The sequence below is a fragment of the Halichoerus grypus genome, chromosome 3 (genome assembly GCF_964656455.1).
Source record: "Halichoerus grypus chromosome 3, mHalGry1.hap1.1, whole genome shotgun sequence".
NCBI classification, from domain to species: Eukaryota; Metazoa; Chordata; class Mammalia; order Carnivora; family Phocidae; genus Halichoerus; species Halichoerus grypus.
In genome coordinates, this window is record NC_135714.1 from 149,294,525 (window position 1) to 149,311,497 (window position 16,973).

Here is a 16,973-nt window from a genome sequence, read left to right on the forward strand (position 1 = left end):
AAACACACATACACACACACACACACACACCATTTTAAGCCACAGAAGAATAGCTGAGGGACCCAGCATCTTGGTCACATAATACTAAGACTAAAAAAATATTTAGCCATTCTCCTCTGATACCCACTGAGACAGTTGTTGATGTAGCCTTTTGACATCCGGAGTTTTCAATTTCATCTCATGTTAGATCAGTGGCAACCGCTGAAGATACAGAGGCAGCAGTATTCTGAGCAACTTCACAACTACCAGCTTCACTGGGACACCAAAGCAAGGCCATCACCTTCTTAAGGCTACATCCAGTTTAATGCCCTGTGTATTTGTGCTGACATACACGAGATTTCCTCTTTCATCAACTCTGTATCCTTTCACAGGGGAGTCTACTATTCTAAATATAAAAAAGCAGCCAAAAGTATATTCAGTTTTATAAAACCTTTTAAACCATTACATTGTATTATATGTGTTCATGTTTGTGATGAAAACAAAATTATAAGTCATGGTACAATATAGTATAAAATTCATACTATGATTTATAATTTTGTTTTCCTCCTTTTTTATCCAAAAAGCTGAAAAAGTCATAATTCTGCCACCTGCTTTTGTATAATTAGTTGGCCCTTATTCCTTTCTACTAACCCTTTTCTAAACATTAACATTTGCATTTGTAAATCTAGAAATACAGAAATCTTTTTTTTTTTTTTTTTTTTGAGGAAAGGCTTTGGCTTTCATTTTGAGCAGCTCTAAAATCCAGTTATGTGTTGTAACATACCCTAAGGTGCTAGGGGAGATAACTTTAAAAATAATCCAAAAAAAATAAGCCTATGTTAGACCTTAGAAATTAGAAAACTAACCAAAATCCTGTCTCTATCAAAAATTATTGTCATTACCAGCAGCTTGACAGAATTGCAAATATGTCCTCTTTAAGAGCTTGGAATTCAAAATGAATCAGCTGTCTATGGGTGTATTTAACAAACCATCTCAGAACCTAGTGTCTTAAAACAGCAAACATTTTGTTGAGTCACAGTGCTGAAGTTCAGAATTTAAGACTAAGCTCCACTGAATGATTCTTCTGCAGGTCTCACCCAAGTTGGATGAACAACTTGTCTTGGTTTGTCTGGGACTTTCCCAGTTTTAGCACTGAAACTCCAACATCCCAAAAACCCATTAGTCTCAAGCAAAACTGAACAGGTGGCCATCCTGTCTGGGATTACTTATGTGGCAGTAATCATCTGATGGCTCACCTGGAGCTGGATGGTCTAAGATGGCTTCACTTACATATCTAGTAGTTGGTGCTGATTGTCACCTGGATCATGTGTCTTCAACAGGCTAGCCAGGCTTCTTCACATGGTAGCAGGCTCCTCGAAGAAGTGGGAGAGAGGGCAAGCCTCAAGAGGGCAGAGCCTCTACTTGCACCACGTTTGTTGATGTTAATTAAACCAGTCACACAGCCAAGTGAATCAAAGCTAGTGTACCACACAAGGACGTGGATACAAGAAACCATGATTCACTGGGAAACCATTATTGTTACAATCTAGCATAAAGTCAATATCACTTAATATTCACATTTAACAAATCTGAGATTCCCCATTTTATTTGTTGTGTTATTTTAGAGTCTATCTTCTATTTGGCAAGAAAAAGAACCCTTCATTCCTAGGATACAGCCGAAATAACCATTGCCTCTCAGAAAGAAAAGCAGAAAACCTCTGTTGCTATTTTTGCTGCTGCTGCTGCCACTTGTTCTTATTTTTAAAAAATTGGGTTCTAGAGGGGAGGGGGGTGGGGGGATGGGTTAGCCTGGTGATGGGTATTAAAGAGGGCACATATTGAATGGAGCACTGTGTGTTATATGAAAACAATGAGTCATGGAACACTACATCAAAAACTAATGATAAAATGTATGGTGATTAACACAACATAATAAAATAAAATTTAAAATAAATTGGGAATGAGGATGCCTGGATGGCTCAGATGGTTGAACGTCTGATTCTTGATTTTGACTCAGGTTATGATCTCAGGGTTGGGAGATGGAGACCCACTCCGGGCTCTGTGCTCAGCGAGGAGTCTGCTGAAGATTCTTTCTCTCTCTACCTCTGCTTCTCCCCTACTCACACTCTCTCTCTCTAAAATAAATAAATAAATCTTAAAATATATATGTATATATATATTTTTATTATATATATATAATTTTTTTAAGACTGGCAGTCTACTGCAGCCTAATGGAAGAAGTAAGAAATACAATTATGCCAAGGCATAGATCCAGTCACTCGTCCAGTAGGAATTCCTTTGACAGCAGAGTGCAGAAAAAAAATCTCAGCTTAGCTCTGCTGGCTCTAGGCATAGGCCTGGGTGCTAAGTGTTAAACTTCTTTACTTAAACAATTCTCTCAGCTTGCACATATCAGAGCCATTTCTCCCATTATACGTACATCATCCCAAAGTGCAAAAGTTAGGAGAAATCATAGCTTTCTACGATTGGAATCAAATTTTCCCTCAATTTCTGTATCCCGCTCTTCCAAAGAGGACTTCTTTCTCCCAGCCCAGAACCTACTTCATTTTTTGCCTCTAGAGTGACTACCTCCTTGCATAACAGAAAGCTCACATTCTTCCCTCACCTTTATGGCCCTCATTACACAAAAAAGGGTAAGGAAATTGTAGCCAAAAAGAAATCTTTTTAAGACAATTTATATAAATGGATTTGTCAGTAGTTATTTAACCACTCTTTTCAAAATTCTAATTAAGTAATGAACTAATACTTAAAAGAACAAAATTGTTAGAACAAATATTATGTTTTAATCTGCAATATTGTTTTACTCAACAATTGTATTCTATTTGGAAATAATTATATTTTAGCTGTAATTGTTCTGTAATTTTTGAGTCATGGGCCAACTAAAAATTTCTAGTTACATAATTGAAAATTATGTGGTTCATCTCTGTGTTGATTGACTTGGCTTGATTGAGTCCAGAGGGAAATTGTGCCACTTCATTTTTAATCAAATTCATATTGCAACCCACATGTCCAGAATTCTCATTGCAGCCACTAAAATGAATGGAAATTGAGAGCCAATTTATTTTCTGAGGCCAAATTGAAGAATTCCTTTAGATTTCTGGACCTAAGTTTTAATTGTTAGTAAATTTTAAAAATAAATTTTTATGCATGTTTATCTTTCAATGTGATGGGGTTTTTTATTATTAAACCCCCAAAAGGCACATGAGATGCACTAAAATTCGAAATAACACTTTTTGTCTGAAAACGCAAGAAAGTAGGCAAAAATTTATGGGAAAAGTTTATTAAAACTCCACCATATTTTTCACATATGGGGAAAAGTCAACATGTGAAATGGAGAACAATAGGAGGCTCAGCAACTCCTCAGAATGCAGTGGGACTCGCAGGGTAAGGCTACAAAGCATTAAGAACTACATCCTGGTTTAGCAAAAACAACCAACTGTACACTTTGAAAAATGCATTTGCAAATGAAAACATGAAGATTTTTTTTCACGGGTGTCAAATAAAGAATGGTTCTAGTATACTTTTATACTATAGGCTCATAAATTTAAAGTCAGCAAGTTTTGGAACACAAAAATTGACGTAGAACAGTAAACTAGCCTACCATAGGTAAAAAGGAAACATATTTATTACCTGATTCAGTGGCCTTAGCATAAAACAGAAAACTGGTTTCCATTAAGCATTCAAACGTTACATTTTTGTAACCTGAAGAAGAATATTCAATAGGAATATGTTGCTTCATGCTTATGTTATTTTTAAAAGATGACCCAAGAATGATGGGTGTTTGTTAATAGCAAAACTTAAGACCTGATTTGTGATATTATGAGTAATACCCATAAAGTACATTAAGATGCTAAAAGTTATATGGACACAGAACCACATTAGAACATGTCTACAGTGTGTTAACATTCCAGGGAAACAAAACCAGTAAGAATATTTTGGAAGAAATCAAGGAATGTGAAGATAAACAAATGAGAGATTGTGAGAAATAGGACCAGTGAGGAGAGTTTCAAGTAATTAACATTATATTTAAAATGGAAAACAGAGAGTATGAGAACATGCTGAAAATAATAAACTTCCCTTCTTCATTTCCTCTGAGGAGAAAATAATGTGACACATTAAAATTTTTTATCTTTAAAATGTAAGGAACACAGTCAACTTTCTTCTCTTGACCTCAGTGTGACATTGCACATAGTTAACTCATATTTGTGTGGTGGGTATGAATTTCCATCCACAAACTCAGTTGAGCATAATAGATCACAATATTACATTTTCTGCAGAGCCATGTAACTCCCATTCTGAGTCTCCTTCACAGAACTAGTAGGAGATTCATTCTCTCTTTTCATGGAATTTCCCCTGTTTTCAGTGAGGGCAATGGTTCTAGAATCTTATTCAAGCCAAACTATCAGAGTAGTCCTTCTGATCATAATTGTCAGTTCACAGAGTTGCCACCAAGACCCCTACTGCCCAAGCCACTCAGTTCCTTCAAATCAGCAGTTCTGTTCATTTCATGCAAAATAAAGTTTGTCAAGGCTGAGTCCCAGTTCAGGGGATGTAGCTTCCATATGTGTCCCACACAGGAGGCCTTGCCATCTCCCAAAGCACTCACCGTGCAGCAGGTGCCTCTGTCACCCCAGGACTTGACGGCTTCTGGCTCTTTCTTTCCTCTCTGGGACATCTTGCATGATCTCTTCAGGCTGCTTAGACTCCCTTAAAAATAGAAGAAGCTCTTATCTTTTAACAACTTCTTCTTTCCAAGCCACAAAAATCATCAAGGCTGCTGTCCTGGCTTGCTCTGTGCCTGAAATGAGAAGGGTTGTGGTGATCAAAGGGGAAGAACAAATACCGATTTATTTATCAATAATTTCTTGTGTTACATTGGCATTGCCTATATATGTTCCCGGTGGGAATTTTTAGCACCCACTCTATTTTGGCACTACACTAGGTACTCCCCATGCATCCTCCATCCTCCCCTCATGCTCTGGCTTCAGCAGGACTGGCCTTCTTCCATTTCTTATTACTATGCTCCCTCCTACCACAGGGCCTTTGTACACTATCTTCCTTAGTGTCAAATCCATCCTTTACCCCACACCCTTTCTTTCCATTTCTTTCTTTTTTTTTAATCTTCTACCCTGTGAAACTTTTCAACCGTTCCTCTCCAAATATTGTCATAATCATGACGTGTCCCTAGCAAGATTTATCTGTAGACTGGCCTATACTAGTAATTTATGATAGATCCGTAATTTCTCAGTAGGATTGTTACTCTTCTCTAACTCTTATTTTATCAGGCCCTAAGTCATTAGGCTTGCACTGGTATGGAACGTGAGCTAAAGCTTGAGGTTAGGACACAACTTAATTGTGAACTTTTAACTTCCAGAAGTGAAAAAGTAAATAAATCTGTACACTTTTACTCTGTATAGCAAACCAGGATATATAATTCCAGAAATTTATTCTAAGATATATTCACACACATGTGACAATGATGTATGTACAGTTATTCACTGTAGAAATTTTGAAAGAGCAAAATTTTGAAAATAACCTAAATGTTCACCAAATATATATATATACATATAGATGCACAATGTAATGACAGGCAAATGTTAAAAAAAATAGAACAAGGATGGCATGATCATTAAAAATATTAGCTAGTTTTTAATAATTAAGCATTTTTTTAAATTAAGTAAAGGACACTGTATATAGCATACAATCATTTGTATAGAAAAGGAAGAAAAAAACAGATATAGCTGTATCTCCCTATATAAGCATAAAATACCTCTGAAAAGACATCCAAGAAATAATAGTGGTTGTTTGTGATGAGAAAAATAGAGTAGCAGTGGATAGATGTAGGAACAAGAATGTTTATAAACATGTGAATGTATTATCTATTCAAAATAATTCAATAAATATTTTTTAATGTTCTAAAATAAAAATTAATGGATAAATCTTCAGACTTCCACAGTTGGACAAGATGAAGTAATATGGGCTAGATTTACCCACCCACATGAAAACACATAAAATATATGAAATAGTAATTTTCAAGACACTCAATGTCCAGCAGTGAAGGACAATGATCCCTGAGAGATGGGAAACAATAACGTGAGACCTACAATTGCCCCGGTTTCTTGACTCAAGAGTTCAAGAGTTGTGGTATGAGGAAGGGGAACCCAGGTGGGCCAGGTGGGGCTCAGCATGGGTTGATATGGAGCTGAGAATTTGGGGAGAATGGGGCAGCTAGAATATCAAGGGCAGAACACCACGAGAAGAGAGCTACAAATCTGTACCCCTTGAGTATTCAGCAGAGTAATGGTAGGAGCATGTGTGTGAAGGAACAACCCAAACAAACATTCAAAAGAATTAGAAATAATAGTGCCCAGAACAAACAGAAGTCTTGGAATAGTGTATGTTCCCACCAGCCAGACTGACAAACTTGGTGATTTGTAGGACAGTCAGTAGAGCACACAGAAGGTCTAGATTAGGAGTAGCGAATAATTTGCCCCAGATTAAGCATTAGTCCAGTCCTGCCTAATAAATTGTAAGAACAAATCCCGAGAGGGTCAAACTATTTCCAAGTAATGTAACTGCATCCCAGAACAAAATGTTTAAAAGAATACCAAAATGTCCAGCACCCCAAAATGTAAAAGTTCTAGAACCTGATGAAAAAATTACCAGGCATGCAAAGAAGTACCTCTATATGGCCCATAATTAGTAGATAATTCAGTCAATGGAAACTAAGACCTAAGAATCAACAGATAAGACTTTAAGACATTATAACAGTGTCCTACATGTTCAGAAGGTTAAGCAGAGGGGCACCTGGGTGACTCGGTTAAGCATCTGCCTTCGGCTAAGGTCATGATTCCAGGGTCCTGGAATCAAACCCTGCATTAGTCTCCCTGCTCAGCAGAGAGCCTGCTTCTCTCTCTCCCTCTGCTGCTCCCCCTGCTTGTGCTCTCTCTCTCTGTCTGTCATATAAATAAATAAAATCTTTTTTAAAAAGGAAGAAAGTTAAGCAGAGACATTTAAGATATAAAAAGAGCAAAATAAAAATTGTAAAGATAAAAAAAGTGTAAGATTAAAAATGCTTTAGATGGGGTTATCAGCAGATTAGACATTACCAAAAAAAAAAAAAAAAAAAAGATTTGTAAACTGGAAGATATAGCATCCAAAATGAAGTGCAAAAAGAGAAGTTATGGAAATGAACAAAGTATATAATTGGAGTCTTTGGAAGATATGAACAAAAGGTAGGGACAAAAAGAATACTGGAAGAAGGGTGCCTAGGTGGCTCAGTGGGTTAAGCATCTGCCTTCACCTCAGATCATGGTCCCAGGGTCCTGGGATTGAGCCCCACATCAGGCTCTCTGCTCAGTGGGGAGTCTGCTTCTCTATCTCTCCCTCTGCTGCACCCCCCTCCCCCCGCTTGTATACTCTCTCTCTCTCTGTCAAATAAATAAATAAAATCCTTTATTTAAAAAAAGAATCCTGAAAGAAATAATGCCCAAGAATCGTCCAAATTTCATGAAAACTATATATACAATCCCAGGAACTCAAGTAATCCCAAACACAAGTATACCAAGAAAACTATGTAACATATGTCATGTCTTATATAATAGCTCAAATCCAATGACATAGAGAAGATCTTAAGAAGCCAGAGTGGGGGAGAAAACTCAGTTTGTACAGAAAAGCAAAGATAAAAATAACACATTTTTTATGGAAAACAATGCAAATGAGAAAGAAAGTAAGCAACATCTTTAGAGGATTGAAAGAAAAAAGCTGTTAACCTAGTATTCTATAGCCAACAAAAGTGTCTTTAAAAATGTAGATGACAAGATGATTACATCTTTAAAAATGTAGATAAATGCAAAAGATCAAACTCCCACTACCAGAAATGTTAAAGGAAGTCCTTTAAGCAGGGTAGAAATGTAATGATAGAAATCTGCGTCTACACAAAAGAATTAAGGAAACAAAAAGGGTGTTCATAATATAATTTCATATATATGAAATTTTATTTTTAAATCTTTTTAAAGGATAGTTGACTGCTTAAACAAAAATATTAATAATATAATGGGGACTTATAACACATGGAACCATAAAATGTATGCCAACAAAGTACAAAGGTTGGGGGAAGAGAAATGAAAGCATTCTATCAAAAGGCTTTATAATATATGTGCAGTGGTAAAATATACTGGAAGGTAAATGTGATAAAAAAAATAAACATATATGATATAAACCCTAAAGCAACCACTTAAATAAAAAAAAACAAGGAGTCTTTGTTAAGTCAAGAAGGACACTAAATGGAATCATGAAAAATATTCAATGAATCAAAAGATGGAAAAAGAAATAATAAATGGGACAAATAGAGGGACACCTGGGTGGCTTAGTAGGTTAAGCATCTGTCTTTGGCTCAGGTCATGATCCCAGGGTCCTGGGATTGAACCCCACATCCAGCTCCCTGCTCACTGGGGAGTCTGCTGCTTACTCTCCCTTTGCCACTCACCCCCTGGTGCTCTCTCTCTCTCTCACTCACTCTCTCTCAAATAAATAAATAAAATCTTTAAAAAAAATAATAAATGGGACAAATAAAAAACCAAGAATATCATAGATTAAGGCTTAACCACATGAATAATCATATTAAAAGTAAGTTATCTAAATAACCCAATTAAAAGGCAGAGATTATAAAATAGCAAGATGCAAGTATATGCTGTCAACACAAAAACCACTTTAAAGACACAAATAGTTTTTAAAATAAAGTAAAAAGTTATAAAAGTTACAAATATTAGTGTTTAAATAGTACAAATCCAAAGAAAGCTGAAGTGGTAAAGCAAAGATTATTACCAGAGATGATAAAAGTCACTTTGTAAGAAGAGTAAGGTTAATTCATCAAGAGCACATAACATCCTAGACATTTAGGCACTTATTAACAGAGCTACAAAATACATGAAGCAAAAACTGATGGAATAGCGCAAAGAAATAAACAAATTCAGAATTAGAGTCATAAATTACAATATCCCTCTCTCTAATTAATAGAATAAGGAAATAGAAAATTAATAAGAATATAGAAGACTTGAATAGCACTATCAACCAACTTTACCTAATAAATATTTATAGACCAGTCCACTCAACAGCAACAGAATATGCTTTTTTATCAAATGTAGATGGAACATTTACCAAGATAGGCCATATTCTGAGCCATTAAAAAGTCATTATAAATTTGAAAGGATTCAAGTCATAGGAAATATATTATCTGAGCACAATGGAATTAAATTAAGATCAATAACAAAAAAAAATCTCTAAAAAAATCCCTAAATAGGGGCACCTGGGTGGCTCAGTTGGTTAAGCATCTGCCTTGGCTTAGGTCATGATCCGAGGATCCTGGGATTGAGCCCCACATCTGGCCCCCTGCTCAGCAGAGAGCCTGCTTCTCCCTCTCCCTCTGCTACTCCCCTTCCTTGTGCTCTCTCTCTGTCAAATAAACAAATAAAATCTTAAAAAAAAAGCTTTAAAAAATAAATAAAAATAAAAATAAATTTTAAAAGCCCTAAATATTTGGAAACTAAATTGCACATGTCTATATACCTAATGGATCAAAGAAAGAAAAGAGAAATTAGGAAGTATTTTGAACATAATGAAAATGAGAACACTGCATATCATTTTTTGTGGGATTCTGCTTAGGGAAGATTTATAGTACTAAATACCTATATAGAAAAAAGAAAACTCTCAAATCAATGATCTTAGCTTCTACCTTAACTATTGAGAAAAAGAAGAGCTAATTAAACACAAAGTAAGTAGAACATTAAAACAATAAAATCTAAAGAGAAATCAATGAACTATAAGTGAAAAGAACAGAGAAAAATCAATGAAACCAAACACTAGTTCTTTAAGCAGATCAGTAAAATCGGTAAACCTCTAGCCAGACTGACAAGAAAAATGAGAGAAGTGACACAAATATGCTCAGCGTCATTAATCATCATGGAAATGCAAAATAAAACCACTCTGAGATACCATTATATCCCTATCATAATGACTAAACTTCAAAAGCCTGCCCGTATCAAGTATTAATGAGAAAGGGTAACAGCTGGAAATAAAACACTGCTATTAGGAATATAAAAGGGCACAACCGCTTTGAAAAAGAGTTTGACCATTTCTTCGAAAGTTAAGCATATACTCGCCATATGATCTAGTCATTCCACTCCTAGGCATTTTCTCAAGAGAGAAATGAAAGCATATGTCCACACAAAGATTAGGAAACAAAATTCATAGCAGCTTTGTTTGTAACAGCTCAAAACTGGACACAATCCACATGTCCATCAATAAGTGAGTGGATAATCAAACTGTGATATATTCATTCAAATGGAATACTACTCAGCAATAAAAAAGGGTGGAACTATTAATACATGCAAAACATAGATGAAGCTAAAAATAATTATACTGAATAAAAGAAGCCAGGCCCGGAAAAAGAAAACAAATTATATGATTATGTTTATATAACATTCTAGAAACTCAAGCTAATTAATATACAGTAACAGACAGCAGATTAGTGGTTGCCTAGACAAAGGGAATGAGGTCAGAAGAGAGGGATTACAAGAAAATTTAGGGGGATGGCAAATATGTTCCTAGTCTTGAATGTGGTGATACCTGCACAGGGGTATACATACTTAAGTCAAGACTCATCAAATTGTATACTTTAAATATATGCAATCCATTGTATGTCAACTGTACCTCAATTAATCTGTTTAAAAGATTAATGGGCAAATATGAGTAAATACATACATAAATGAAAAGTTGGTTTCTTACCAGTCATTCACATTAATCAAGATAGGAAACATTAATTTATTTGGAGCCTGGTAAAAACATCAACAAAGACAAAAAGGATCCATTTGAATTCATTTTATTATATCTAAAATTAACCTAGAATACACTACACAGTTTTTTTCATAAACTCATTAAGAAAACAAGATACTGTGTTTCCAACAAATTACATACAATACATACATGCAAACAAAAAATCAGTATAGGTTTTTCTCTTGCTACTATCTATAATTCTAGATCTATGATAATTCTAGTTTTGAGATTTATTCTGCACAGCGTAAATTCTGATGCACTTTGGTCTCAGATTTTCCACGATCAAATGAGAATACATTTGTATGACTTAAGATCTTTCCATTTGTGGTTCAGTTTGAACAGGATCGAGAAGTTCTGATCCCTTCTGCCCAAGGTCTGAGAAAACAGAGGTTACACTGTGGTCGGGTGTTCATGGGGGAGCTGCACCCAATACATGTTACAGTCCTAATTTGTTCCAGCTACAGTTGTAATTCTGCTCCGAAATTCAGTGCGTGGAAAATGGAAAAAGATTAGGCTGCTGGAGAGGGGGATAAAGTAGGCTACATCTGATTCTAGGATTTTTATTTCAAACAATATAAAAAAATGCATGAGATTCTTCAGGTTATTTTTTTTTAATTCTGCTCGCTTTCCTAGGTGGAATAATAATCTCCTTTTCTGCCTTGCAATCTTTCCATCTACACAGAGTCTACACATTAAAAAATATTCTTCAACTGAAGTAATTAGGCCGAATACCATTTTAACATACAAAGTCTTTGAAATATATAACACACAAAGAAATTCAGGTTTATGTGGTTCAAGTGCCTCATAGTTTTTTGAGGTTTATGCTCTTTACCAAGAGCAAGTCTTCAGTTGGTCTGTAAATTGGCATGTCTAATACGTTTATAGATATTTGAAAATGTGTATCTTCAACACTTAATGCCTTGTACTTTTATTTATAAATATTCTTTGCTTCAAAAATTTTTCAAAACCATCACAAAAACTATGTTGGAAATGTGAGTTTTTTATAGATTTGCTTTGTCTGCATAAGGGCATTCTTTAATTGTTTTATATCCACATTTACGTATTTGTCTCTCTTCGCCCCCAAACTCTAAAACAGAAAAAATGTCATGGTAAAGAGCTCAAAGACTTCGAAATCAGAGGACCTGGTCCAGCCCCAGGACCACCACTAGCTCCAGCCCCCTGGTCCTTACCTCTCTCTGCCTGTTTCTTCAAACATTACATAGGAATGATATTCACAGGGTTGTAGTGTGGATGAATCAAAAGAATTGAGTAAAACTTTTAGCCAAGAGCCCAACACATACTGAGCACTCAAAAAAACTAGAGCTACCTTTAAACTATAAAAATTTTAGGACAGGGCCCAGTGATTATCTCATTATCTCATTATATAGCAACAGAACTACAATGTGTCCTAACAGGAATGGAATACTTGAAAATTATTATTTGACCAAAAGGAATATTTCTTAGAAAGTCAGAGAAAGCCTAAAAAGAATAATATAATTACAATGAAAAGGCCTAGCTTAAATTCCACATTTGGCATCTTAATTAAATAACCAATTCTGGTTGGTTATTTCATTCTACTGATCATGTCATAATCTATAAAATGGACATGACCTGTGTCAGTGGGAAATTCTTGGTGAATCCATACTGAGAGATGAAACTAAAGATATTGTCTGTAAAATTGTTTACTATACTTTCATCTGTCTGATAGTACAAGATTCCATTCACTGAAGGAGAAGTCATAAAATTGAGTGATGTCTCTCAATATATCAGTCCCTAACAGTCATGTCTTTCCCTCTAATGATTAATAGATGGAGCAAATGTGGCTTTACATGGCATTAATTGCATTAGAAACTGAAGTGCGAAGTTAAAAGCTCATGAGGATTCCAAGAGCAGCTAGAGACCCAATGAGAACCCTATATCCACTTACAGAAAACCAGTGCTGAAAAGCATCTTACAGTTGACCACTGAAACCTATCTTGAAGTTTGCTTTTATTTTTTTCCAAGCAGATGTTCATAGTCCTTTAAAGATTATTTTGTCCATTTCACAGGTCCCCTGTTATGGCTGGAGGTCTCTTCGCTGTGGATCGAAAATGGTTTTGGGAGTTGGGTGGCTATGACCCAGGTTTAGAAATCTGGGGAGGAGAACAATACGAAATCTCTTTTAAGGTAAGTTACCAAGACCCTCTTCACACACTGTCTGCATAATTTTGGTGAGTCCCGTAGGTTGTCATCATTCCGTCTCACAACCTGTGTTGTAAAATGACAACAAAAATAGATATGTCACCTTTCTAAGTCAGCTTTTGGATGAGAGAAGCTGCTTCCTTCTGATGTTTCAGCGAGATGTAGCCAGGCCATAAAAAAAATGCATAAGAGAAATCATTCAAAATCCCATTTGCAGGCAGAAAACTTGGTGTGCCAACAGGGCTGCTGCCCCACCAACAAAGCTTTCCTTCCATGGCACTTAGACCATACAGAGAAAAGAATTAAGACAAAAGAAATTGGGTTACTGGAGTTTTTGCCCTTTGTATTTATTTTCGAAATAATGGTTCATATTTTGATTATAACCATTATTCCAAAATTTCAGTAACAGAAGAGTAACTTAAAATATGAATAGCAAATTAAGGCTATTTTTCATATAATTCCATAACATGTGAATTTTTTACGTCTTTTCATCGGAAATGGCCCAGGTCTCTACTTGCTTTGATCAGAAATACTCAACAAAATTATACATACATACGATGGAATTCAAATTTCAGGGTTTATGAATGGAAGGAATTCACCACAACATGTGAGGACCAAACAAGCAAAGCAAAATAAACTGTGTGAAAGTTTGTACTCCAAACCTCCAAGATGGTTTTTTTTTTTTTTGAGAAAGCAGTCTCATAAAGGAGAAAAAATTCATTCTTTTTTTTTCTTTATCATTGTCATTATTTACACAGAAGATAGATTGATGTTGTAAGATTTATCATACAGAAATCTCTTACTAAATAAATCATTTTTTCCTAATTACTTCCATTATAAAATCAAACCAATACTTGCTGAGGAAAAAAAAAGCATCCTGAATACAATAACAATCAAACTTAAGAATCCAGCTAAACTCTTCGAATTTATGCATCGAAAGAAAATGATAAAGCTGATCTTCATAAAACTGTAACAGCTATATTCAATGTGTTGACAAAAATGTTATGTTGTCCTCACAGTGTCAAAAATAAATATCTTTAAGGAAAAACTCAGGAGGCATGATTGCAGGCTTCAGGCCATCTAGAAGTTTCCATCTCACTCTGCTGGCAGTAGTCCCTGAAATACCATTTAGTAAATTCATGCTCTTTTTCATCATCATTCAAACACATCTAATCTCATATCTAAAGTACTTTTTTAAAACCTTTTTGTGGATATGTGATTTTAAATCCTTAAATTTACCAATTTTGTTTGTTTCTCTGTGATAGTAATAGCTTCACACTTACCACAATGTATATGACAGAAGGTAGCTTAATAGTAGTAATGATGACAAAACTACATTTACTTACCGGTATGTGCCAGATGCTGAGCTAAGTGCTTTATATACATTATCTAATTTAAAGACATGACTCTAAGAGGTAGGTGTTATTCCATTTGAATAACCTGAGTGAATAAACTGAGACTTAACGTTTTAAAGATTTTACATTAAAAATTGTTTTGAACTTTAAAGATTACGTAAATTACCTAGTGCTGCTTTGGGATTAAAATGCTCCATTTCTGCTTAACTGCAGAGAATACAGAACCCATACTACCAGTACCATTCTAGAGTTCATTGTGAACCCTTTGATCTCTACATAAAGCTTCCTCTCATTGAAAAGGCAAGTATCTTCCTTACAGCCAATAGCATGACAGCACATTTACTGCTGACCCTGGCAAAATAACACTGATTATCAGACATGGCTCAAAGCTAGGTGCAAAGTTTGCTATAACACCGTCAACTGGAAAAAGAGAGTATTACATTTGACCCCAGCATTAAGGGAAAAAAATGGCATTGCTATATCTGCAATATCTTCAGAATTCAAGAAATACTTCTTACTTTCCCCTGTTCAAGATTTCTTTTCCTTAAATACTGTTAATTTACAGATTCTTTAAGTTTAAAGTGTTATTAAGAACATTTCTACTAAGCAGGAGATACCTGGCTTTGAATAACGAGCTGGATGATGGATAAAATTGCTATGGAAAGTCTGGAGGACTTGCCCGATACACATTTGCATTCTAAATCACAAAAGCATTTCTTAAACAAACATAGACCTGCATCTCTCATTTCTGTGTCACTTGTAGCTATCACACCTCTTCTGGGTGACCTGAGATTTTATTACTCCATTTCCTATTTTTCAGTTATCTGTCATTCTGAAGGATATAATTGGAATACAGTCCTGTCGTCCTTGTCTAGAAACCATGGCAACAGTGCTGGAAGTTCAGGACTAAATTGCCCCAGGTTGTTTGGTTGGAATGACAGATTCTTTGGCAACAGCTATTTCTTACAGGAACCTGGTTCAGACATATCCCTTCATTCTTCTTGCTATTGTGTGCTGACCTTGGGGTTCCTGTCCCTCCCTATTAGTATTTATAACATGAAGGGGACAAACTTACACAGGCTTTGGTAGAATTTGCATTGAAGCAAGAAGAATTTTCTCATTAATTCTTGTGAAAGGAATCAAAAGAGTTGTACACACCTAGTTCTGTGAAATAGTATTAAAAAGAAAAGAAAAATCAAACATCTGCATCCCAGGACATATTCCATAAATTATGATTAATTTTGCAGGGCAAAGCACTGTAAAATATACACTGGCCAGCACTTGAGATTCAGGAAATATGTATGGATAACTAAGAGTTTACAAGTCTATTTAACACCGTAATAGAAATTGTTTTAAGTGTTGAAACTTAAACTCCAATTCAAAAGAGTTCTATCTATGGTCATTATCAGGCATCATTCCTTGCTGTTTACTCTTTAATCAAAGAATCATTTTACCACAGTTTATGACAAGGTTCCATCGCTAAATAAACTATTTCTAGAAAATTCTGCTTTACATTAAGGGCTTAGTTTTTGGTCAAACATTTTTTGGTTAAGAGTGCTCCTCAATTTTCTTTCTCTGTAAATCTCTTTCCTTTTTCTAACATCTGATTAAATGAGCAGATTTCATGCCATAACATAAAAGCCAACAAAAGTGTAATTTTCAGGAGGCAGTTGAGGAAAAGAGCTCTCTAGAGAAATGATCTGTGTGCCCAGTCTTCAGCCTCTTTCAGTATGAATCTGAACTCCTGAATGGCCCAGAATTATCCAGCTGTCTTTCAAATGTTGCTAGGTTAGCCAGCTGCTAGGGAGGAGAAAGCAGCATTCAGTCAGTCATTCAACAAGCTTATATTGAGCATCTAATTTATTCCAGGCCTTGTTCCAGGTACTCAATTTGGAATTGCACCTGGAAACAAAAAGGAACCCAAAACAGACTGCATGGTGTGGCATAAAAGAGATAACCCACACGTTTAAATATTGTCTATCATTTAACTTATTGAAATAATATTAAACCTTTATGAATCTGATTTTTCCGAGCACCTTTTTACACGCATTCCCCAAAAATAAAAGTCCAAATGTTAGCATTTTCAAAAGATCTGTCCTTCAATTATAGAAAACTCTTCTCAGAAAATAAAAATGAGCAATACACACTAATTAGGCACCCACAAGAAATTTAGGAGGAAGTCCAGGGACTCCATCCCATCACACTCTCTGGCACGAGATATAAAGCTTAGACCCAGGTAGAAGAGCATTAACTTTGGTCTGGGCCGCCCTTTCCCACCCTTAGGGGCTTATCAACATGGTCCCACATTGATCCAGCATTTCTTGGCCATCTGTAGTCAGGAAAGGGGCTTGACCACTAGCCTTAGCTGTGCAGACAACACATGCCAGGCTCCAGGTGAGATGACTGTGGCTACCTTATGTCCTAGAATGAATCTAACAAACCTGGGAGCACGTAAGCGTGCTTCAAAACCACTCTAAGGGGATAACCCACTACACAATCACCTTGTTATGTGCTGTCAACCTTCCCAAATGTTGAGTTTAAGATTCAGACATTTGAGGATACTTTGCATCTCACAACCCTTCAGCCCTTTTCAGTCATTAATTC

General features: G+C 35.6%; 1 protein-coding gene across 2 annotated transcripts in view; it reads left to right on the forward strand.

Annotated features, from left to right (window-relative positions):
* The window catches only part of GALNTL6 (polypeptide N-acetylgalactosaminyltransferase like 6), a 1,190,952-nt gene that overhangs the window by 1,060,820 nt on the left and 113,159 nt on the right, over nucleotides 1–16,973 (forward strand). For both annotated transcript variants that reach the window (XM_078069438.1, XM_078069439.1), the window contains one exon: nucleotides 12,882–12,999. In XM_078069438.1, the coding sequence (XP_077925564.1) occupies nucleotides 12,882–12,999 (118 nt within the window). The remainder of the gene's footprint in view (nucleotides 1–12,881; nucleotides 13,000–16,973) is intronic.